The sequence below is a fragment of the Hermetia illucens genome, chromosome 5 (genome assembly GCF_905115235.1).
Source record: "Hermetia illucens chromosome 5, iHerIll2.2.curated.20191125, whole genome shotgun sequence".
NCBI classification, from domain to species: Eukaryota; Metazoa; Arthropoda; class Insecta; order Diptera; family Stratiomyidae; genus Hermetia; species Hermetia illucens.
Window position 1 is genome coordinate 5,193,660 of NC_051853.1, and position 25,848 is coordinate 5,219,507.

Here is a 25,848-nt window from a genome sequence, read left to right on the forward strand (position 1 = left end):
TTCTGGTGTATTCTACAAGTTTTGCAGTCCATCCCTTGCACATCTACCTAACGACAAGGTCTTCGATAGTTTCCCACTCTTCACGAGTGAGTATTTGCTCGGGAAACGTTTCTGGTAGTGTGGCCGGTCAAAAGCGGGTTTCTCGATCGCTGCCTTCAGTCCTTACCTACCCGGGTTTTCTACCTTCTCCTCCTCCTCGCTTTCTTAGCTCCAATAAAGATGGCTTCGGTCTTGTTGGTTGCTTTTCTCACAGTATACCAATTTTGACCTTAGATCTACTGCATTACGTCCCAACTTCTACCTTCTTGGGTGTAATCAGGTGGCTCTCAGTATTTCGGAGATGTATCTCCGCCTGGTTGGCCAGTCTGTGTGGGGTACGGTGTCCCTCTTGTTGGTAGTAGTTTTCTTTGCTTTTATAATTTTACTCATTTGATTACTATGAGTGTGGGGGTTAGGAGGTCCGCCGTGCTGTAACCACCCATAGCATGCTAAGGTCAAACTTACTCACTGAGGCGACCAGATATCAGTGAGGCTCCGTTCGAATTCAGTCGGTTACTCCCAATTGCAAACTATCCAATGGGTACGCTTCGTATGACACCCTGGATTAGGGGAGGTGTTTTTCGATTCCTCAGTTTAGATCCTTAGCGTTTTGGCAATAGTAGTACCTCGTAAGGGTGGGGCTATTACCACTCACTAACGGTCTTGGTAGACGAGAAGCTTGGCTCCTGGAAAGCCACATATCACCCTAGAAGGGAGGCGGGAAATATATTCCATGACAGTCTATCTTGCAGGGCACTACTTGCCCCCAAGCCAGACCCATACTTATGGAATCGATGGCGCATTTTAAATTTCTTTCTTTACGAAAATCTGAAAGATTCTTTTCATTTATTTTAGCTTTAGATTTATACTATCTTCATGATAGAGCTACACGGCTCCACGGCTCCACAAAAACAACCATTTTCCTTTTTTATTATTTATTATTGTTAAATAAAACTAAATCTTAAATTTCTTTTTCAAATTATAAATGACACTACAAAAGACCCTTCTGGGCTTTTACAGCTTTGACCGTAGAATGGTATTCATTATATCTCTCAGATTCTAAAATAAAATCAATAATTCAAATCACAATTTTAGTATCTATATAAGTTGCATACTCACCTTTTCAATACTCCTTGAAATTTCGACTTTAAAATTGTTCGTAATTGACGTCGAAATCAACGACAAAAGCCAGTTCAAAAGGAAGCTGATTCCTGTTGCTTGCACATCAATGTGGCTATAAATGAAAGATACATGTTCAGTCTCCGCATATCATTAGGAACGATGAAGATATTTTTGAATCTTGAGTACATACTCGACCCGAACTTTTAAATCGTATCCAAGCAACTTTAGTCCAATAGCACTTTTCTCGTCCTTTTTCACAAGCAGTTTGACGTAAAGGGAATTTTTAGATGCTCTCGCGACAACTTCACCAGTTGGCCTAAAATTCCATACTTTCGCTTTGTAATGTTTGTAATACGCCTGAATATCAAAATGAGAGAGGGGCGTAAAGATGAACTTTTGTGTGAAACAAAACCTTATTAGAATCGAGTCGATGTCTGCCTGTTCGTCTGTCTGTATGTCTTTTTTGTTCAGGAGTTGGAAATCTTCAAAAGACACTGGTCTGGACACACCAGTGTGTGGAATTTTTACCCACTAAAACGACCCCCGACTCCCTCCCTGCCCCGCGGAACCATCATAAGGTATTACATCACGGGGCGGAGTCAGCTCATTCTAGCTTAGTCACCTTTCTTTTATACGCGGCCCACGTGACCGCGCTTTCCTCCTCTTCTCTGCCTTTCGCAATTGATAGATGCGATTATGCAGTTGACCGCATCCCAATTTTCTTGAGGTGCTACCATTTCCGGTACTAGATTTTCTAGTACCAGCACTGCTACTAGAGTCTCCTCTAAATTCCTCCTTTCTTCCACAAATCTAGGACAATAGAAAAATATATGCTCTGGGTCCTCTGGGACTCCATCGCAATTTGGACAGTGGGGTGAGGTGTCCAATTTAAACCTGTGCAAGTATTGGCGATATCCACCATGCCCTGTGAAAAAATGGGTAAGATTATAATTAATCTCACCGTGTCGTCTCTCCAACCACTCCTTGATGGCAGGAATGAGCCTGTGAGTCCACCGACCCTTTCCCGAGCGTTCCCTCTTGCTATCTATTTATGGATCTCGTCTGTGATTAGAGAGAGATTGGCTTCGCATTGTATATATTCGCCATCTCATCTGCCAAGATGTCAATCGGCATCATTCCAGAGATGACGAATGCTGCATCATCTGAGATAGTCCTGAAGGCAGAGCATACCCTCTGGGCTGTCCTTCGGTAGACTGCACTCAGTTTGTTGGTGTTAACTGACACCTGCAACGCTTCCCTCCAAACTGGGGTCGGATAGAGCATGATTGAGGTCACCTCCCTGGCTATAAGCAACCTAAAGGTATGCCGTGGCCCTCCTACGTTCGGCATCATCTTCGCAAGGGCCATACTAGCAGTGGATGATTTATCATACGTGTTGCGTATAGCTGAGCTTCCTGTCTGTCACCACCCCCAAGTATTTGATGGTCGGTTTGGAAGTGATGATATAATTCCTTATTCTAATAAAGGCGTAATTTCTTTTCCGGGGCTTAGTGATGAGGACCGCTTCTGTTTTTTCTTCTGCAAGTGTCAGACCAGAGCTCTCTAGCCAACTTTTGACAGCACTGATTGCCTCGCTTGAGTATAACTCAGCATCTTCGAGATGCTTTGCAACAACAATCAGCGCTATGTTGTCAGCGCAATCTGTTGGTACTACCCTTTCCGTGGGTTGCATTTCCGGCCAAGCCAGTAACCAATTTGATGGCATTAATGGTTGATCTGGCTTTACGGAACCTACACTGCCGATCTGAAAGGCCGCCTTGGCTCTCAACAACCTGGAGTAGTTTAGATTACCGGCTTTAGTATTTTCCCCACAGTGTCCAAAAGATATATGGCTCGGTATGAGGATGGTTCACTTGAAGGTTTACAAGGCTTAGGTAGAAGTAGCAACTTCTGCCACTTCCATGTCGCTGGAAATATTTCCTCGGACATGCACGCTTCGAATAACTCAACAAACATGTCCGGCCTGAATTTCATGGGAAGCTTAGCGGTCTTATTCGGTACTCCGTCCAGGCCCGGCGCTTTATTGCCTCCTATTCTACCGCGTGTCCGTATGGCTCAAGTGGTTAAACAGAGTAGCAGAAGGTTGCGGTTTAAATCTCGCTGGGGACAGAGGAATTTGTTATCGTGACTGGATGTCGGACACCAGTCGACTCAGCTGTGAATGAGTACCTGAGTCAAATCAGGGTAATAATCTCGGGCGAGCGCAATGCTGACCACATTGCTTCCCACAGTGTATTGTGTTGTACCGTTACGGTCTTGAATGAAGTGCTCTAACACACTTCAAGGCCATGGATTGTTGCGCCAACCTACCGCAGATCTCTAGCAGCTCGTCTCTGGTGACTGGCGGAATTGCCGTCACATTAAGAGGTGGTTTGAATGTGTTGATGCCCTCCTCTTGCTGGGGGAATAACCCCTAGATGATTTTCAGCAAGAGACGTGATAAACGGCCTCTGAATCGTCCCATCACGATTTTGTAGGCACTCCCCCACGGGTTTACGTCCGCTTCTGAGCAGAGCTCCTTAAAGCATTTCCTCTTGCTTCGCTGGATGGCGAGCTTGAGGGTTTTGCCGGCTGCACTCTTTCTGCCCTTGATCGACTCTACCTACCACTCTCTGAGCCGCTCTTCTGGCTCGGTGGCAGGCTGATCGAAGGCCGGTCAGTTCATCATTCCACCAGTAGTTTGGTCTTCAGCTGGGGAATGAGCACCTCCTAGGCATGAACGCGTTACACGCTTTGGCGATGCATTGGGCCACATGGGCAGCTCCTTCCGTAGAGGCGCCTGCTTTATCAGGTTGATCTAACCACATCTCTACGGAGGTCTGCCCATCCAAAGATTTTGCTCACCAACCTGAAATCTTTTTCGGTTTCAGGCACTATAGCTCTTTGCCCTGTGGCTTGACACATGTCTTGAAGAATATTGCCTGATGATCGCTGTGGGTGTGACGTTCACTGATGCACCAGCGCCGAGCTGACGTCTGTACGTCAGCTGACGCTGGTCAGCTGACGTCTATACGGTTCACTTATGATGGCAATTTCCATCTCAGATTCTTCGAACGTGGTCTGCTCAAGTAAATCTTGAGCGACCCTGCAATGATTCAGATTTATTTGAATAAACCTCATTTTCTCATTGCAGTGAGCGCTTTCCTAAATTCCGGACATTTACCACTTCCGGCAATATGACGGTTATCCTGCCCTTCTTTAACTTCGCACAATAGGCATTTGGGGTCCCTATTGCACTCTCTGGCAATATGGCGTTTCTCCCCACACCTTCTGCATCGATCGACAGACGGCAGAAAACCCATCCAATCGGAACTTTTCTGGCAGCTAACAACATCTGCGCTGCCTCTGCTGGTACGCGTATTGTGGCTGTTTGAGTACCACCATAGGTTTCCGAATTCTGTTTACGTTTCCGCTCAGATCTTTTAGGTCCGGATCAGCTTTGACCTTTTCGAGTATCTCCGCGTAGGACAGATTGTCCTTACTGAAGATAACAATCCTTCTGAGCTGTTGGTGCTGGTTGTCAGAATGTCCTGTCCGCCTTTTTTTCTCTTAGGCGTCTGCTGATTATTCTGTCTGTCTGTCCGTCTGTCTGTCTGTCTATCTGCCACACCCGATTCATTTAATTCCTAGTAGAATCTATCTCACTCACCGAAAGATCTTCAAACGTCAAATACCCGGAAAGTTCGATATTGTCAGCTGTGATAAGGCTGAAATTCGATGTCCTCTTTATGGACGATATATTCTGGGCGGTTCCATCAAATAGCGATAAGTTGCCCCATGCCGTCAAAAAAGCTAAATATGAAAAACATTCATGGCCGTTATATCTTTTACTTTTCAGATATCTTGAAGGTGTTGACTTAATTTACCAATTTGTTTTGTAAAGTTTTTGTTTATATTTGGAATCGAAGCCCTCCAGTAACCTGTTTTTATCAGAATCTTCTGAAGTGAGCTCAGCAATTCATCTGTGAACTTATTGGCTAGATCTTGATTTTCTTGAAGGAAAGACCTGTAAAATACAATTTTCAAGCCATTGCCACAAGAATTATATTAGGTTGTTGCACATGAAATGGCCGATTTGGCAATCAAGTGAAGTTAGTTGCGATTTTGCTGTATCAAACCACCACCAGTTGGCGCTGTTGGTATCGGATAATTAAGTACAAATACTCCTACATTTAATCAAGGAGTCATTTCAGTTTTGACCATCGTTGTGATGACAGTGAATAAAAAGGAAAAAAGGATGGAAAAGAGCCAAGAACGTATACTTTTTCTGTATGAGTTCAAACTCGGTCTTAACGCAGCGGAGAGGACCACGAACATGAACAGCGCATTTGGAGCTTATATGGTAAGTGAACGAACCACACGGCGGTGGTTCGAAAAATTCTGGTCAGTCGACGTAAACCTTCAAACTTGATTAAATAAATAAATTTTTGTAAGCTTTACAGTCGCTTCAAATTTTAGTACCAAAACGGCCATTTCATTTGCAACAACCTAATAATAATACACTCCTCTCTATTAAGAACAAAAAAAAACATTTCACTAAACCATATTAGATACAAGTATCTATTACATGGTTTTATAAGGGATTGACTATAGCTTCAATTACCTGTACTTTTTCGATACCTCCTCATTGTTGCCGAACATTTGTGCCATCGACTTACTTTTCAAAATCTTATCAACAAGGCTGCGCAGGTCTTCTTGGAGTTTCCAGAAAAGGTCCGGCTGCAGTCGACTGTTGATACGTTTGCCTACAATTTCGAAAAGAACCCAAAAAGGATATTTATTTCATGAATAAAAACTCATGGTTGCTATTATGCTATTAGTTACTTGCAGTATGGATAGTGGCGTTGACTTTTTGACTGGGGGCGTCACCCAAAAACTGGAAAATAAGGAATTAATAGGCTCCTCAAGGAAATTCAAATAAAATATTACAAGCATTGTGAAGCTATCTGCGGTAAAGTTTAGATTGTAGTTTGTACTTAGGAATGAATCCTCCTTGTCCAAAGGTCTAAAGGCAATGCGTCCTTCCGCTTTTGCATTCGTCCATATTAGTCTGTAAAGATACAATCAGTATAACTAGAGGAAGTTCAAAAGGAGGCAAATCGTCTAATCTGACCGAGGAGAGAGAGAATTCCGGTGTTCTAGAGTTAAGAGAGGAAAGCATTCCCCTCCCCTGCAGTCTAGGAGCGTGACGTAAAGGTGACATTGCAATCGTCATAGGTGATCTGAATGTGAAAGGGGACTTTGACAATAACTTGTTTGGATAGATGACGCGAAAACATGGCCCTGGTGACCATAGTGAAAACGGTGATAGATTTGAGGATTTCTGCAATTTTGACCGTTTCTGGTTGTTGGCCTATTGCTGCCCCTGCTTCTGTCCTGATAGCACTGAAGCTATCCATAAAAGAATCCTCTGTAACACCTAAGGGGAAAATGGAAAGAGAGGTCCTGGAGATGAAGTATCAACGACTACAAATATGCATGGCCCAAATCGCAGAAAAAGTCGAAACTGCTGATGCGATGATGAGTATAAGCAACAGAACGAAAGAATGCTGCATACCAGGCAATGCTCCACTCTCAAAGAACGGGGGACCACGCAGACGCCTATCTCGAACTTCGTCAAATGGAAAAGCGGTTTCACAGACGGAAGAAGAAAGCCTGAGAGAACCATCAAGTCTGTGAACTCGAAAAGTACAGCAGGTAACCGCACCAGGCGCGCAAGTCTTATGCCCCTCACTATCTTGTTATTCCGGATAGCCCCATACGCCCAACACATCATCAGCCCATATCACAGAGGCTTCACTCCAAGCAAATCAGCTACAGATTAGCGATGGACAAAAATCAGTTCACCATTTTTTCATCGACTTCAAGCACGGTTTGATAACATAGCCAGGGCAAAACCATATTCGGCCATGAGAGAATCCGGTATCCCTACCAAATTGGTAAGACCCACTAAGCTGACCTAACAATATGCGAGGTCAGATAAAAGCAACAGGATCGTTCTCCAGACCATTCACCATCAACTATGGTCTAAGATAAAGGGATGATACTGGGCCTAATACTATAATATTTTTGCTCCGGCCCTGGAAAAATGATCCGTAATTCTCATATAAGGAAATAGGCGCTCTTTTGTGTGCAAATCTGCAGCATATATCAAATAAAGCAAAGGACCGAGGACACTATCTTGAGGTCCTCCCGCTTGTGATAGTTTTGTTTAATGACAGATCTCCTATCAGTCAGATGGAACTCAAGAATTTTATGGATATTCGTAGGTAGCTTTTCCTTGATTTTGTACATAAGACCCTTCATGCCAGACCTTGTCAAATTCTTGTCCAACGTTCGATAGTGAGGGAAGCAGACTTATCGGTCTATAGGACGTAATGAGCGTAGGATCTTCACCTTCCCTCGGGATCATCGTTATTTGCGACAATTCCCAGCATTTCGGAAAGTAGCCAAGACGTAAGACCCCATTAAATATGTGTGGTAGCTGAATGCATGCAGATCTCGGCACTTCTTGGATAAGTTTGCCCGTAATAAGGTCGACAGCCGACAGGATCCTTTTAGGATCAATGTAGTTTTGCGAGAATCTTAAGACTTCCTCCGTTATATGTGGATCTGGTTGGAAAACTCCTCTCAAGAATTGAGCAAAGATTGAACTTTTCCCCGGCATCACTCCTCTCCCAACTGCCATCCGACAATCGGATTGCTGATTCGCGTAGGATTGGCTTATTGAGCTTCTCTAAAGGGAATAATTCGTGATTGGAAATGTGTTCAATTTTCAAGGAAACACTTCAGATCTTTATGTTCTTCCTTCTTCAATGCTTTTTGTAGCTCATTTCTAGTCGCTGCCAGACTCTTTTCGAGTTCGGCGATGCAAACTGTTGCCATTCATGCCTTAGCTGTCGTTGGTCTATTAATTTTGCGACTTCGGTGTTGCATTCAGGACAACTGTGTTAATGCTTTAGTATGTTCCCCACTTCCAGATGTTTTAGCTTTTGGAGGGAGCCCATGATCCGGATGGAACAGCGGTGGAAAGGGTCACACAGCTGTCTCAGCGTGTAACCGAAGCATGCGACGCTACGATGCCACCACGACGTTTGCACCACGGCAAGAGGCCAAACTACTGGTGGAACACGGAGATCGCTGCCTTGAGATCCTCTTGTCTCCGAGCGAGGAGACTTTCCCACAGGACAAGGGGAAGCCCGGAGTACCAGGAGCGTGAGGAGGAATAAAGGGATATACGAAGCAACCTTAAGAAGGCCATTCAGAGAAGCAAGCGGGAATGCTACCAGAAGCTCTGCATGGAGGCTAATACGAATCCGTGGGGTACAGCCTACCAAGTTGTAATGAAGAAAATCCACGGGCGAATATCACCTCAGGTGACATGCCCACGGCTTTTGTTGCAAATAATTACAACTCTTTTCCCGCAGCAGGAGCAGGACGAAAGAGAACCCCAACTGGCAGCTCAGCAGGACGTCTTCTCGATCCCTGATGTTACCGAAGAGGAACTTTGGGAAATCTGCAGACGTACTGGGGACAGCAAGGCTCCAGGATTGGACGGAATTCCGAACAAGGCTCTGAAGGTGACGGTCAACGACAGACCAAGGTGGTTCGGAAGCACATTCGAATCGTGCATATCGGAAGGAGTGTTTCCCGCCCAGTGGAAGAGGCAGAAGCTGGTGTTGCTACCGAAGCCCAAAAACCACCCGGCGTGCCATCTTCATATCGCCCTATTTGTCTTTTAGACATCATGGGGAAGATGTTGGAGAGGGTGATATACAACAGGCTCCTCCCGTTCATCGAGCTTGCGGGTGGTCTTTCAGAGCGGCAATATGGGTTTCGGCGAGCCCGTTCTACGGTCAATGCAGTAGCGAAGGTCGTGGAATTGGCTCGAAATGCAATGGCCATGGGCAAATGCTGTGCTGTGGTGACGCTTCAAGTCAAAAATGCTTTTAACTCAACCAACTGGGGCTGGACTAAAGGTGATTTGGCCAAACTGGGTGTTCCTAGTTACTTGGCTCGGCTAATCGAGAGTTACCTTTCGGACAGACTTCTCTGGTACGAGACGGACGACGGCCGAAAGAGTACATTGTGACAGCAGGTGTGCCTCAAGATTCTGTATTGGGACCGCTGCTGTGGAACATAATGTATGACGGAGTGCTTGGCCTACGCGTGCCGGAGGAGACAACGCTGATTGGTTTTACGGACGACCTGGCGCTAGTTGCAATTGCAAAGCATCCCGAGGATGTGGAGCTTTATGCAAATGAAGCCATTCATACCATCAAGTCATGGTTACGAATGACCAAGCTAGACCTGGCAGACGAAAAGACGGAGGGGGTCCTCATTACCAACAGTAGGAAGAACAACACGGTTACCATCCGGGTTGGTAATAGTGAGGTCGTCTCAAAATCCGTTGTCAAATACCTGGGGGTGATGATCGATGCCAAGCTGAGTTTCAAGCGACACTTGGATTATGCACGAGAGAAGGCAGCAAATGCCAGCTCATCCCTTGCAAGGATGATAACTAACGTGGGAGGGCCGAAGTATAGTCGCAGGCTACTCATTGCGGGAGTGGTGAAGTCGATCCTGCTATACGCGGCCCCTGTCTGGGCGGGAGCGTTGGACCACGTTGTCAACCGGAGGAAGATAAGTTCGGCATACCGGCCAATTGCGCTAAGAGTGTGCAGCGCATTCAGGACGGCGACGACGGAGGCAGTGTGTGTCATCGCAGGCATGATCCCTATAGATCTTCTAGCGAGCGAGGCACACTGGCTCTACGAAAAACGGAAGGCAAATCCAGCCGAGGTGAATGCGGATTTCCGAAAAGCCATCAGGAGAGAGTTGTGTGGCAAGTGGCAACAACGATGGGATAACTCCGACAAGGGCAGGTGGACCCATACATTGATCCCGTGTATCGAGAAATGGGTCAACCGAAAGCACGGAGAATTGAATTACCACTTGACACAGCTCCTTATGGGACACGGTGGCTATAGGAAGTACTTGCATCGCTTCGAGTTGGACGAGTCTCCCAACTGTCCTGAATGCGGTGCTACACTCGAGGACCCGGAGCACGTTATGTTCCATTGTCCCAGATTTCTGCAGCAGAAAAGGAGGTTGAACAGCATCTTAGGGGCGGACATCGAACCCTCCAACCTGGTGGAAGAGATGTTGAAGTCGGAGGAAAACTGGATGGCGGTATATGAGGCAGTAGCCGTGGTGCAGACAAAGCTCCTGGAGTTGGGTCGAGCTCGGAAGGCGGCGCGACGGAGACGTGACATGGACGAGCTGGTATAGCGAACCAGAGCCTCCCCCGCGAAGTAATACTTCACGGTGGTCCCGCGGGAGGGGCGGAAGAGTGGGGGTGGTTTTAGTGGGTGTGAATCCCACACACTGCTGCAACCTGGCGCAGCGGCGTCTTTCTAAGATTTCCACCTCCATCCATAAAAAAAAAAAGAAAAAAAAGATGTTTTATCTTTGCATCTGGTATTAAGTGTTCTCCCAGATGTATCGACCTAATTTGCACAAGTGCCGGACACTGTCCCAGGACGTGTATAGAGGTTTCGTGCTCCTCCTCACAAAACCTGCGGGCAGTGTCCGTAGATATCCCTAGCTTCCCTAGGTGATAGTACAGCCGACAATGACCAATGAGAATTCCCACTATAATTCGGAGGTTCTTTTTGGTGAGGTTTAAGCAATCCTTTGTACGCATGGGTTCGTATCACCCAATAAGCACCCTGGACTGCTCCATCCCTGGTAGGCCCGCCCAGTATAGTTCCCTCAACCGTTTCTCTTCGTTTCTTAGATTCATAGCCATGAAACCGTTTCCGATTCCACAGAAGGGTTCGGCCCGTGTAAAAGCGTCCCTGCTCCCTGCTTGGCTAGTTCGTCCGCTGCCTCGTTGCCTTCCAACCCAGCATAGCCTGGAACCCAAAGTATCCAGACCTTGTTGGACGAGCCGAGTGTATTCAGTCTCTCAAGGCGTTCTCATACCAGTTTAGAGTTCACCTGGTTGGACCTAAGTGCTTTGATCGCTGCTTGGCTATCGGTGAGAATAGCTATGTTCTGCCCCCTGTAGTTCCTTTGCAGATTAAAGGAGGTACATTTGTCTATGGCGTAAATTTCCGCCTGGAATATGCTAGTGTACCTGCCCATTGGGTCAAAGTACATTTTCCTTGGACTAATGACACCGGCACCCACTCCCTCTGCTTTGAGGGATGTTTTTAGATGTGAAGAGATATATTTTCGAGACTTGAGCCAATCAGTTTTCCTTGTCGTTAGTTTGGTAGACTCGGTAGGGGTTGGAGATTTGAAAAAGTTGTGGGAACCGGCGAATGACCGGAACTTAGATCAAAACAGGGTTCCACAAATCGCTGGTTCTTTCTCGTTATGCCAAAGTCGATAAGATCAGGTATTGAGCCCCAATACCTGCGTTTGACACGGAAGTCCCCAGCTGCAATAAATCTTCTACCAAGCGAATTAAGAAGCTCTGTTCTGCAGAGATGGTAAATCTCGGAGGACAGTATACAGTAGAAATTGTAACCAGATCCCCCCATAATACTACGCATATAGATGTGGCTTGCATATAGTCCTTAGCAAAGTGTTCCATGACGTAATGTTTTACTCGATTTTTAATGAGGATTCCTGTAGATTTTAGAATTTAGATCGCCTTTTAAGGGGCTTTACGTTGATGGTCGGGATCTTTGACTCACTCCAACGTACAATAGACATCTCTTGTAATTCGGAGTATGGTTGTTCCCGCACTTACCACCTTTTTTGGCAGAGGGATCTTGCTTGTCTAATGGGCATTTAGCTGTAGGATGGAGGTCGCCGCATATGACGCATATATTAGGAAATGTACAGTGCAGAATCGCGTGTGGTTCCACATGGGTGCTCAAAGGTGGCGGTGAGGAAGACGGGGCGCAACCCTGTCGGCCAAACCAAAGCAAGTGGCTGAGGAGAACCTCCATAGTGATGGCACCGGGATACGCTGTACTCACTTTGGCTTGCCGGCCGTGATGCAGTAGGCGAATGCTCCAAAGGCCTAATCAGGGCGATCAGACCCGAGTCTGCACGGGGACTCATCTAAAGTGGTAATTGGCCACGAAACCTTACCAGGGGTATACTGGTACCATGGGAACCGGGATAGCTCCAGGGCTCTCATATTTCGGGTGAACTCCCGTTGTATGTGAGTACAGCTCGGTTATTTGCGGTAGACCCCCTAGTGGGAGTTTCATGGGGGCTGTGGCTATGCTCAAGCGAGAAGAGACCTTCGGGCCTCGACGTGGTGTTGCATTTCAACACGGGTGCCGTACTCCTTAGTTCGGTAGAGATTTAGGTATGTCTTGCATTCACCAGTATGAATGCTAAGCCATGCACTTGGTATAGACTGGTACCGATTGATTGTGGTCACAAAATCAATCCATGTCTTAAGAAGACCGTGGGATTAAGTCGCAAGACAGGTGCTCACGGACTTAACTTGGTTCCACATGGGAAGGACCAAATTATGGATAGCTTTCATGATCCATGAACTTTCAGAATTGATGAATTCAGCGCGGATGTCATGTCCAACACCTTGTCCAACACCGTCAATTTGACAATTTTGGAATTATATTATTATTAAGTTTGTTTAACCAGATATCAAAATGAGATCTCCCTAGTGGTCTAGATTTCATATAGCAGCGACAATGACTTTTTTCAAGTTTTCAGATTGGGTAGGTTTAGAAGGTGAGTCCTGTTTGACTTTAAGTTTGCTCATTTTGGTACTTCGATATACTCATGAAAATCATAATTGTGACCTTTAATTTGATGTGCCACATGTTTATATTAGAGGAAGAAAAGATATTTTACGCCCCCTTCCTATTGCATGTATTGGGGGGGCCCTATAATCTGCAAGAAGATTTCTGCAACTGCATTGGTATGGGGTTTAAAAGTTTCCATATGTATACCAAATTTCATAGGAGAAAACTGCGTGTGATAGAGAGTAAATCAATTTTAATAAGGTTTAGTTTTACACAAATTAAACCGGAGAAATATTAAACTCCATGGTAGTGAACCCACTTAACTTATAGTCTCTCAAAATTGAAATCAGGCTCACGGCGCTAATAACATTAGTGACAATTTCCCCAGTAGTCAAAGAACCGCGTGTGCAGGTACTATTGGGGCTCTGCAGCCCTGCCCGGTAGATGCTCCTGCATCTCCTCGCTCTAGACCTCCACATTAAATACGTTTTAGCGCGCAGTGCCGTCAGACTAAGGGAGTCCAGATGCTGGGCAGCAAAGCCCTATGACCACAGTAAGATCCTAGACGAAGTATTTCTGGAACTTCACAAGGTTATGCCATAGTATTCTTTACCAATGAATCAAAAATTGTTTGTAGAGTCGGCGCGAGATTTTTCTCGAATACATACAGTGTATCCGAGTCGTATGGTCTCCCAGGTTTCGCCAATGTATTCCAAGCGGAAGTACTGCCGACACTGGAAGCTTATCAATGGCTGGAGCATGATCCAAGCCCCAAGCGTAACATAGCCATTCAGACGGTCTGCGAAGCGAACATTAAGGCCCTGTACTCAGCGACAACATCCTCCAGGCTGGTGGTGCAGTGCAGAAACGCACTGAACCTTCTGGCACGCTCAAGGTCGTCCTCCCCTGGGTTCCCGGTCATAGTAATATAGAGGAGAATGAGCGGTCTGACGGATTGGCCAGACGGAGCTCTACTCTTGGCAGCCCTTCGGCAGGTACAGGCGGTATCTTGCAGGTGGCTGTCAAGAGCGGAGTCTACTCGCACTACTTAGCAGTCGCGGGCCTTAGATGATGAAGGCTTACCCACTATGCCAAGTCAAGGAGGATTTGGCCCGTTTATAACATAGCCCGATCACTAGAGCTCCTGCGCCAAACGCGTGCAAATCAGCTCAGATTAAGGATTAGAAAACTCAATCAACAAATACACAACCAATCAGCCAGTTTAAGATTCGAGTCCTTGGTGGTGGTATGCTGCCAAACGCTGCGACATAGAATGCCAACGGGGTAAAAATGGTTATAAACTTCTCTATTTTGGTAACCCACACACTCAACACGGTGTTGGCATTGCCAACTCGGAGGGTTTCCGCAATGCAATTAAAGAAGCCGAACGATTTGATGACCGGCTGATGAAGCTCACCACTATATCAGCTGATCGCACTGTTCACTTTTTCGGAGTTTTATACAAAGATCTTAAAAAAGCACGACTCGGAATTTGTTTTATGAATTAACTACAAATTAGTACCTTAGCTTTCCAGTTACAGCTAATGCATCTGGTGAACCCGGATCATCATAGAATGCATATGAACCATCCACAGTAATCGTACTCCATTCCAAGGCAGTGTCTAAATATGCGTACATCATATTTGGAACTGATCGTGTCAACTGTGGACTAAGATCTGCAGTCATCTGTAGGTCGAATAAAGAACTAGAATAAAAAAAACGAGGGTTAGTACTTTCACTTCCTGAATTAGTTTGGCAAGACGGTATGCTAATGAGTTATCTTTTAAATTAGGATAAACTTTACATTTCTTTCCCATCATATTCTATATAAAAGTCATGAAATATTCGGTCCACAGAGCTTTCATTATAGACAGAAGCATTAGTCGTCCTTCTTAAGAGCTGGAAAGTAATAAATACACCATCAATAAAGAAAGTCCATATTTCAAGATTCATAGTATGTACATACGGTACGATTAAAGTCGTGATTCATATCAAAAGCTGCTTGTTCGATATACTCCTTCAACTCCTTATCGGGTTCTGCAAAAAAGAGAAAAATACATTTCGGTTAAGAATTAAGAATGTAGAAAGTGTCGCTTAAAAGTAACATTGTCCGATCGTGTTAATCTGACCATGTCGTCACATTCTATGGTTCTGAGTGCTGGTCGACTATAAAAGGCATTAAACTATGCCTCATGGTAATGAAGGCAAAGATGTTACGTTGGACCTGTGACGTTACACTCCATGATCACATTCAAAATGAGGATGTTCACAATGGAGTAATATCGATCGTGAAAAAATTGGGGGAGAGTTGTTTTCGATGGTATGGCCATGCAATTCACGCTAACGAATTTTCTGTGCATCGATGTTGAAGAAAAAAAAACCAAAAGGTTGGCCAAAACAACGGTGGTTTAATGCGCTGCATGGCGATTTGAAAGCCTTGCGACTGCATTCAGATCAGACGTTTGACAGAGCAAAATGGTGCAACCGATCAAGACGTGCCAACCCCGCTTCTAAACGGTACAATGGCTGAAGAAGAAGAAGCAATTGTTGAAAAATTTTATAAATTACATAGATTTCACAAGAACACAAGTTCTCGCAGCTCACGGACGCTCTCAAGCTGGGTCACGTCACCCGTCGCTTCACAAAAAGTCACCGTGAGTCACTTTATCACAACTCACCAAGTTGAATTTCAATTTATGCCCGGCCTAAATGGTGTATAGCCTGAAATGTTTTACTCTACCATGGACCCCCAGCTTCCTGTACAACACTATATCTTACAATTTAGAAATGATAGAAGAAAAAGGATGATAGGTTTTGAAAGGTTTTGATTAAAAAAGCCCACGGACCCTCTTCCCGCCCAACTGGACCGAGGGGCGACCAACCTAAGGATGGGCTGAAGGCAGTCAAAGGCTGATTTATAATCGATGTAGGCTGTCGAGATATTTCGTTTCTGATGGACAGCCTGCTTTACAGCTACTGTATCGATTATAAGCTGTTCTTTGCAGCCTCGGGAGCCTTTTGCGCATCCTTTTTGCTCCTCAGCTATCAATTTATGAACATCAAGATGTTTTGAGATGTTCGCGCACAGAACTGAAGTGAAGACCTTGTAGATGGTAGGAAGACAAGTAATTGGTCGACATTTTGAAGGGCAAGAGACACCCTGTTCCTTGGGGATGAGGAAAGTTATCCCCTTGGTGAAAAATGGTGGAACTAAATCAGGATCGGCAATCATCTGATTAAATTGATTTGCCAATATCCTGTGAGTGCTCTTCAACGGCTTCAGCCAGAAGTTGTGAATCTTGTCAACTCCTGGCGCCTTCCAGTTACCTGCCTTGTCAAGAGCTGCTTCAACGTCGACTTCAGTTACATCAGGCATGGTCATTTCGGGGAGGGCCTCGCATGAACGCATAAGGTGTGGGAGCCACGCTGCTTCTAAATTGCAACGGCTGGATTCGCTCCAAACACTTCCCCAGAAGTCTTCTGCCTGATCCAGATTGAGGTTACTTTCCCTATCTGAGCTGGTGAGATTTTTGTAGAATCCCCGTTGGTTCTGGAAGAACAAGGTGTTGTCTGTCCTTCGCTGAAAGCTGTTCTGATACCTACGGATGCGATTGGAGCATACCGCAAGTTTCTGCTTCAGCACCTCGAGGATTTCTTCGATTGGCATATGATGTTCGCAACGCATCTGTGCACTCTTGGTGATAGATTTCCAGGGAGTGCTTGCGTCACACGACCAATCTCCTTTCTCAACTTTTCGACTCTTTTGTTGAGTCGAAACACCCAGAACGGTAAAGTCCCTCTGCGCATACCTCTGTTATTCGCTCTAAGATGTTGATTATGGAGACGAATAACCGTGGCAGCTGCAACGTAGATCAGGCTGTGGACCTCTGTAGCAATAATCTCGCTAGCCAAACGATCAGCCAAAATTCTGTCAACGGCAGCAATGATGTTAGTAGTTGCCGAAGTAAACTTCAGTTTTGGGATCTTTGGCCTAGCGTCTGGGAGAATCTCAGCATACTCTGTGAATGCGACCTCGACATCCCCATTTACTAAGCTTCTCCTGACTACTGGATTCATGGAGTGCCTTACAGGTGGAGTACTTGTGTTACTCCTTTGACTAGTCCGGTAATTTGATGACTCCAGCCCGAGTTCAAGTGAAACCCTTTGGAAGATTTGTTGCCTAGTTGGTAAGGCCACTCGGTTGTTATTCACGATCACCCGGTACTGGTTGACGACGTTCTGTTCCGGAACATGACTTAGCTCCGGAAATCGGGTTATGAACGCGTCATGTAGTCGATGTCTATACCCTGATGGATTCCGTTCCAAATCCGTGACACGGTAATAGGCGCGGACGATAAATTCGTTGAGTTGGTTCGTCCAAACCATACGACGCCTAGGTCTCCCGTCCCTGGTGGTTGACGGCATAACCGCCAAAACATCCAAGGCGAAGAGCCGCTCTGATGTTGTTGAACGACCCTTAACCGTGTTGGGTACTGTCTTCGTGTCCTCGGGGTCCCATTAAAAGAATTTAAATTGTTTTCCCCAATTTTATTCCCACGAGTATTGGGGAAGCAGTCAGCCCTGCAACAGAGCCCCAATGTTGCAATGCCCCATGGTTACCTCCAAAGGTAGGGAAGGTATTTGGAGGGGAGCCGCTGAAATACAGTATAACGTCACTGCAATTCATCCGATAGGCGCGTCGATCCCTTCACCCCGGATTACAGATTTGTTAAGGAGGTTTACTCCCCCTGAACGGGAAGAATCGGTAAGGGAGGACGAACACAAAGGGAAACGTTCTGCTTGTCCGCGGCTACTTATTTACAAGATTAACTTGCGATATTCGTAGCTGACCCGGTGGGTCATGTCATTATCCGCAACCCATGACACGCTCCTGGTCGCATGCAGCTCTGCGTTTGCAACTCAGGTGAGGATAAACCTGGTACATGTATTATATATATTTTATTATATATATATATTTTGAGCCCTCACTTCCCTACGTTTCGCCCGAGATCAAATATGGGACCAGTTTCCAAAAGTACTAATGAACTCTTTCATTTGATACCCCACATGGCCACGACTATGGAAAAACGTTTTGGACCCTCCTTTCGCTTATATTGGGAACCCCTTCCTTAAACTTCACACAAAATGCCGCTACTTGCTGCATGCAAAGGGATCCACAGACCACACGCCCCAGCTAACTTTCATGACAATCGGGCTAGCCGTTTCCGGCAAGCAATAGCCCAGAAGACGGATTCACACGAGTTAAGGTAGGCGGCATTCACATATGTTATTCAGCCGCTACGCTGCGCCAAGCCTCAAGCTAAATGAATTCATACGATGGTGGCAAAACTAGTTTCCGTAGCAAGTTTGGACCAAAGACTGGGGTAGTCGCGAAACAAATGCAAGAGGCCGCATATTGCTCGAAGTACTTTCACGTCTAAATGTCGTTCAGGTAAATAATGGCGGCGTCAACACTTTTCGTTGACGGGATATAGGATCGGTCATAGACCTTATGTTTGTTAGCGACATTATCTAGGGATCTCCAACGGCAGGTGAGCGAGGAATATACGCACAGTGACCATCAAGCTATCATCTTCTAGATGGAGTGTAGAATAAGAGCAAAATGTATCAAGAAAACTGCAGTAGCGGGTTGTACATCCAAAAAACAAGTAAATGTTTAAAGAAATACTTCTGCAGGACGCGATACCGATGAGAAACGCAGAAGAAAAGGTGACGCAGGTTTTTGAAAGGATACAAAAAGCGTATGACGCTTCCATGCCCCTCGTCGCACTGTACTTAAGTAACGAATGTCCAACTTGCCTTAAAGTCAGGAGACACAGCCAACGTAGCAGAAATCGGCCTGAGTCAGAAGACCGATATAAGAAGGCGAGGAAAGAACTGCAAGTAGCCATCTTTAGAAGTAAAAATGAACAGAGGTTATGCAAAGAAGCGGACTTTGGGTCATGGTAAGCGGTCACCACCGATCACCAACCCTGATTTGCTGCGGGATATCATCTTTCAAGGAGTTTCAAGTGAATAAAAACTACCCACTGTCCTGATAAATCCCGGTGAAATTCTCGAGGTAACCACTGAAGAAGTCCTGGAAACCGCGAAAAAGATTGTCGAAAATAAAGCCCCAGGATTTGACGGCATTCCGAAAAAAGCAATGACAATGGCCGTCAAAACAGGATGTGCTTCAAAAATGGGGGGATGGGTAGAGGAAACAGAAGCTTGTGCTAATCCCGAAGGCAAATAAACGTTTGGGTGATCGTCTATGTGCCTGCTAAACGATTTCGGAAAACTTTTCGAACGAGTCATCTTCAATAGGCTTGTGCCAATCACAGAAAAAGGGGTGGTCCCTCAGACAGACAGTTCGCATTCCGAAAGGCAAGATGTACTGTCAATGTGATCAGCACGGTGAATGAAATTGCGGAAAAAGCAATGGAGGCCAATAAATCTTGCGCGGTAGTTACTCTCGACGTGAAAAATGGTTTCAATACGGAACAATGGAGTAAAATAATTGCGGCTTTAGCCAAATTGGGCGCTCCCTAATACCTGCACGCTTAGTCATAGAATTTTTCCGAAAGAAGCTATTGTGTTACGATTCGGACGATGGACCAAGGACGTGTAGAACAACCTGCGGGGTTCGACAAGGATCAGTCCTCGGTCTTCTTCTGCGGAATTTTAAAGTTGCAACTGCCCAAATGAGTGACATTGGCTTCGCAGACGACATCGTCTACCGTGACACAAGATATTTATGAGATCGTGGTACTCACAAACGAGGCAATTTTTGAAATCAGATCTTGGCTAGGGGAAGTTGGTCTGGCGCTCACAGAGCATAAAATTGAGGTAGTTTTAATTACCAAGTGAAGGAAGGAAACGTCGGCAAAGATTAGGATTGGCAAACACATCATACAATCGCAGGCAACGCTTAAATACCTAGGAATCATGGTTGACCAAAGATATAAATTCAAGTCCCATTTTGAAAATTTAGCAACGAAATCTTCCGGGGTGGTTACATTGTTGGCAAGAATGTTACCAAATATAGGTGGCCCTAGGCAAAGCCGTTGGTTTTTCATCTCGAGTTGTCAGATCCATCGTGCTTTATGCAGCCAGTCTGGGCATTGTCTTTCAAGTTAGAAGCAATGACAAGAAAAATCGCAGCCCCATATTGTCGACGAAGCAGCCTGTGGAGTAGCAGGCATGGTCCATATTGACATCTTGGCGAATGAGGGTCGATGCCTGCATCACCTATCATATGCAATCGGTGAGTCCTATGCGTATCGTCGACAATTAGCACGAAGTGAATCTATTTTGGAATGCCGTAAAAGATGAGATGATACTTAAAGGATGTTGGACACACATTCGTAACTGAATGGGGCGTATTACGTAAATGATCCTGCCTCGCGACGTAATACCGAAATGGCAGTCCTGCGAGGTACGCGAAGGAAAAGGAGTTGGTTTTAGTCAGTAAAAGTCTCACATAACCATATGGCAGGAGCAAGCGGTAGGTTTTGAACCTTTACGCTATCTCTAATCTAGAAAATCTATGGGGACCCAGCTGCGCTGATTATGATAAAATTACATAAATTGCAGTGGGCTGGTCATGTCAATCCTAAGGATAATGCGGGAATTGATGAGAATATACTGGAGGGAAAAGCTCATGGAAGGCGATCATGATGGAAACCACGAAACGGTTTAACTGAGGAAGAATGCAGAACGGGACTATTGAAAGCTAGAAGAAGATATCCTTAGAATTTTGTGATTGCAGACAATGTATTCCGGAATCAAAGGGCCGATTTAGACCAGAGTGCCATTCAAGAAAAAGGTATGTACTCATAATAAGTGTCCATCATTTTAGATACATGTTTCAATCTACAGCGTAACTTATTATGTTCAATTTAGATGGATCTATGGCATATTAACACGTTAGTAATAAGGAGTTCTGTTGAAAGAAATCATTCCTAAGGTGAGTTAATTGCTTTTCACCAACAAACAGTATCTTTGCTTCAATATTTATTTTATTTATTTTTTAGATCTACCTCCCAAACGCAAAGTAGCTACAGTTCAACAGCTCTGAGCCGACCTTATTCCCACCCAACTGTCTGATTTCGCGAGCTGGCTTCGGGTACGGTCGCCCAGCGTCAGCTCGTTAAGCAAGTGATTTACTTTCGCTTCTCCACTCACTGACAACCGGCGTATGAGCTGCTTTTGCAGTCAGTGAATGGTTTCCCTTTTGGCACGCAAAGGTCGAGCACTTCGTCATACATTGTGTTTCACAGTAGGGGTTTCAAAATGGAACCTTGGGGAGCATTGCTGTCACAATTTGTATTTGTAGGCCCGTCCGTTTCGTATCAAAGAAGTCTCTCCGAGAGGTAACTCTCTATTCGAGCTAAATAATCAGGGACCCCCAGTTTAGCCAGGGTGCCCTTAATTCAAACCCAGTTGGTCGAGTTAAAGGCATTCCTGATATCCAGCGTCATCACCGCATAGCACTTACCAGCAGCCGATGCCTGCCGGGCCAGGTCCGCGACCATTGCTAGTATATCGCCCATGGACCGCTTTGCGAGACCTAAACTGCCGCTCCCATAAACCACCCGCTAGCTCAACGAACGGAACCAGCCTGTTTTATATCACCCCCTTCGACATCTACCACATAATGTCTAAAAGACAGATAGGATGATATGAATAGGGTGCGCCAGGTGGTTTTTGGGGCAGGAGACATTCCTTCCGTCATGCATGATACAAATGTACTTATGGACCATGCGGAACTGATTTTAGCAGCCAAATTCAAGGCTTTGTTCGGAATCCCAGTCAATCCCGGAGCTTTTATTATCTCCAATTCGTTTACAAATCTCTTGTACTTCTTCCTCGTACATCACCGAGATTGAACCATTGGCTGAGATCCACTTTCTTCCTGTTGTGAGAAAAGGATTGAACAAGTGTCGTGGACACGTCACTTGAGGTTAAATTCTTGTAAGCAGCGTCCCACGGGTTCGTATTTGCCTCAAGGTCCAACTGCTTGTAACAATTCCACTAACTTTCCCATATAGTCTTTTGAAGGGTACTTCGAAGATCGTAGTATTTCTTCTCCGGTTGCCGATATTCTGGCTTCCCTCTTGTCTTCGTTCTACTAGTAGTTTGGTTTCCTACTGTGGTGGAACTTCCGTCGCGGCATTGCAGATTCGCATGCCTCAGTTACCCCTTGGCATAACTGGTTCACTTTTTTCAGTGGCATAACTGGTTCACTTTTTTCGAGACCTCCTCCTCTTCCTTCAAAAGCTTTAGTGGGCCACCCAGCTATCCTGTTTTTTTTTCACTTCTGTCGCTCACTCGACTTTCCCCTCCCCTGTTTTTGATGTCAAGAAAGATGGTTTGATGTCATTGTGGGTGTAGTGTTTACTCACCCGCCAGATCAGCCCTCTCGCCAACGAGGTACTGAGGTAAGTCGGTTCGATGATTGAACCTAGCCCTCTGCCTGGTGGGCACACATTCAACTTTGGTTAGTACGATGTGCAGCTCCGCCTAAGTTTCAAGTAGGATTTGGCCTCTATTATTCGTCTTTCGAATTTCCCATTACAAAGCCCATGCGTTGAAATCGCCGGCAATAATTTTCAGGCGGTGGTCTCTAGCGTCTAACACCAAGCCGTCTAGGATCTCCTCATATTGCGTTAATGTTGCACTATCTGCACGGACTGAGCGATTTAGGAAGCAACTTACTTACTTCAGGTTTTTCAAGGTTTCGAAGTTTTTCGCTAAGTGAGAAAAATTCTGGTCCTGTTCAATTCTTTCTGAATTGCTGTATACGTCAGTGTCGATTCGGAAACTATTCTTGTTTCTTTAAGATTTCTGTGATGAGTTTTGACTGAAGAAAGATTCTGCTGTTTTTGATGGTGAATTAATAAAAATGGAACTCAATTCCTCTTAAATGGAGATGGGAAGAACTCAAATTCTTCTTTTCCATGAAATCTGCAGCATTAGGTTCACGGGATATCGACGAGCGTCCGTTTGCCCATTAGCAGAAACACCGGTACAGGATTCGAAACTTTAGATTAGTTTGTTATAGAAATCCTTCCTATCGTCACATCATCGTGGTTGATGTGTCAACTTCGTTTTCAAAGTCATGAGGTTAAGTTTGGGGTGGAGCGTTATTACTCGTACAAGTGGCAGCTTTAACCCAAGTTGCGGGAGTATTTAAGGTATCCTTGGTGATGATTAATCCACACTTCGATGATTGAAATTAGTTTCTGTGTCTGCAGAGTCGGAGAAGGATACCTTCTACGAGGCAGTAGAACGAACCCTCGAAGCCTGTCCCAGATATGATATCAAAATCATATTTGGAGATTTTAAGAGCCAAGTAGGGAAGGAGCCCGTATTCAGGAGATACGTTGGCTCCCATAGCTTACACGAAAAAAAAATGATAACGGACTGCGAACTATTCAATTAGCAGGGTCACACGAAATGGTTGTTGGAAGTACCTGGTTCCCGCGGAAAGCAGTCCACAAACATACGAGGGCCTCTCCAGATGGGCCCACTTCAAACCAAATTGACCACGTGTTGATTGAACGCCGCTACCTCTCAGCCTTGATGAATGTCAGAACATATAGGGGGGGCCAATATAGACTCGGATCTCTATCTCGTTGGCATGGTGCTCCGAGCTCGAATAACAATACCACCTAGAATCCCCTTTGACAATCAGGTGAGAGTGAACACTGAAGCCATCCACAACACAACACTCCGCGACACCTATAAGAGAGAAATGGATGCCACAATAACCGCAGTCAACAGAGGACCTGGAGATGAAGCATCAACAAATGATCTTCACAATCACCTGAAGAACGTTATCATGGATACGGCCACAAACATACTTGGCCCCAGCCGCAAAAGGAGTCGGAAGGGCTGGTTTGACGATGAATGTAAGCTAGCAACGGAACGGAAGAATGCCGCATATCGAGTAATGTTGCATTCTCAAAGAACGCGGGCACGCGCAGAGACTTATCACAAACTCCGTCGAGCGGAGAAGCGACTTCACAGACGGAAAAAGGAAGCCTGAGAGAGCCAACAAGTCTATGAACTAGAAAAGTACAGGGAGCAACCCCACCAGGCGCGCAAGTTTTACCAACAAGCCAGCAGGATGAAGCCTTATACACCTCGATGATCATCCTGCCGAGACAAAGAGGGAAATCTGATTTCCGACAGAATGGGCATATTGGAGCGATGGGTTGAGTACTTTGATGAGCTACTGACCAATCAGAACATCGGCGAGTTAGAGGTCCCGCCAAGTGAAGACGACGGATACCAAGTACTGCAGAAACAGTCCGTGCAATCCATCGGCTAAAAAATCATAAGTCGCCAGGGTCCGATGGAATTGCAGCCGAATTGGTTAAATATGGAGGCGACCAGTTACACCAAGTGGTTCATCAACTTGTGCTCAAGGTATGGGACAGCGAATCAATGCCTGACGATTGGCAACGAGGCATTATCTGTCTCATACATAAAAAGGGAGGTATCACACAGTGCAACAATTATAGGCTAGGCCGGATAGCCCCATACACCCAGAACATCATTGGCCCATACCAAAGAGGCTTCACTCCAGGCAAATCAGCAACAGATCAGATTTTCTCTCTGCGGCAGGCGATGGAAAAACTGTTGGAATATGGACAACAGTTGCACCATCTGTTCATGGACTTTAAAGCCGCCTATGATAGCATAGCCAGGGTAAAACTGTACACGGCCATGAGAGAATTCGGTATCCCGACGAAATTAATAAGACTGACTAGGCTGACCCTGACAATATGCGAGGCTAGATAAAAGCATCAGGATCACTCTCAAAACCAATGGGACACACGTCCTCTTTAACCTGGCCCTCTAGAAAGTGATCCGTGATGCTGAGGTAAATGCAAGAGGTACGATCCTCTTCAAGTCCACCCAACTACTGGTCTATGCTGACGATATCGACATCATGCGAAGAACCACCCGAGACGTACAAACTGTCTTCATCCAGATTGAGCAGGCGGCGGATTACGGTGGGCGGGTCACTTAATCCGTTTGGATGAGGATGATCCAGCCCGGAAAGTCGGGGCAGACCCTGCCTAAGGTGGAGCGATGGCGTGGGTCAGGACGTCAGACAGCTTTTGAGGATATCAAATTGGTGGACCTCGGCGCAAAACCGGGATGTCTGGAATTCCTTATTAAGGCAGGCCTAGACCGGACACCGGTTGTTGCGCCGTCGATGATGATGAAGACCGGAATAGATGAAAGGAATTGTAGGTAACATAACCACATAACCACTAATCACTTGCTATACATACGTCGAAATGCAAACCAGACTCAGATGAAATTCCCAGAATTCAAACTTTTCCATTACGACACCAGAAGATTCAGATTTAATTTTAGATTCAAGATCAAAAGGAGAAAGAAATAACCAATTTACATACCAGGTATTATGTGTCTTTCGCCATTCACGGTGAAACAGATGCACCAAATTAATGCAGAACAAATGCCAACAAACTTTCTTGTAATCGTCATTTTTACAAATTATTCACAACAGAAGAATCTTATGACGAGTATCTTGATATTTCTCACTACACCAAATTCCAATTCTACACACTGCTTTCTTCCACGATAGTATGATGGATAATTATCAGAAATTTTCAATTTATAACGAAACATTTAAAGAAATTAATTTGAACATATTGAGACCACAAGAACTACGGTGTGTCTCTGTAGGGTTTTGTGTTGCTCGCTTGAAGTAGATGACCTAATAAAATGACCTTCAAATCAAATCAGTAGAATTTTATGAACAGAGGTCAACAGTGATTTTTGTCTAGTGGTCCTTCCAAATATTGGCGTTCCAGGTACTCCTGGCTTGTAGGAAGGCAAAACATATCACCGTCACTTTCTGAGTTTGGAGTTTTCTACGAAGCCCCAA

The 25,848-nt window shown here is 45.3% G+C and overlaps 1 protein-coding gene across 1 annotated transcript; it reads right to left on the minus strand.

Annotated features, from left to right (window-relative positions):
* Positions 1-963: 963 nt before the first annotated feature.
* LOC119657554 lies at positions 964-25,538 on the minus strand. Its single transcript, XM_038064511.1, has 12 exons — positions 25,355-25,538; positions 14,884-14,954; positions 14,722-14,816; positions 14,440-14,622; positions 6,112-6,232; positions 6,007-6,058; positions 5,786-5,927; positions 5,049-5,188; positions 4,832-4,974; positions 1,352-1,518; positions 1,159-1,273; positions 964-1,098 (listed from the first exon to the last, which is right to left on the minus strand). Exons 1-12 carry the CDS (start codon positions 25,443-25,445, stop codon positions 1,054-1,056), a joined length of 1,365 nt encoding a protein of 454 aa, XP_037920439.1. The 5' UTR covers positions 25,446-25,538; the 3' UTR covers positions 964-1,053.
* Between the last annotated feature and the right edge of the window lie 310 nt (positions 25,539-25,848).

Excerpts from the sequence above, each read along its gene's own strand:
- LOC119657554 (XM_038064511.1), bottom strand. The coding sequence starts at position 25,445 with ATGACGATTACAAGAAAGTTTGTTGGCATTTGTTCTGCATTAATTTGG. Across the intron at positions 14,955-25,354 it reads CGAAAGACACATAATACCTG|AACCCGATAAGGAGTTGAAG; the intron begins GTATGTAAATTG and ends TCTTTTTTGCAG. Across the intron at positions 5,189-5,785 it reads GAGGTATCGAAAAAGTACAG|GTCTTTCCTTCAAGAAAATC; the intron begins GTAATTGAAGCT and ends TGTATTTTACAG.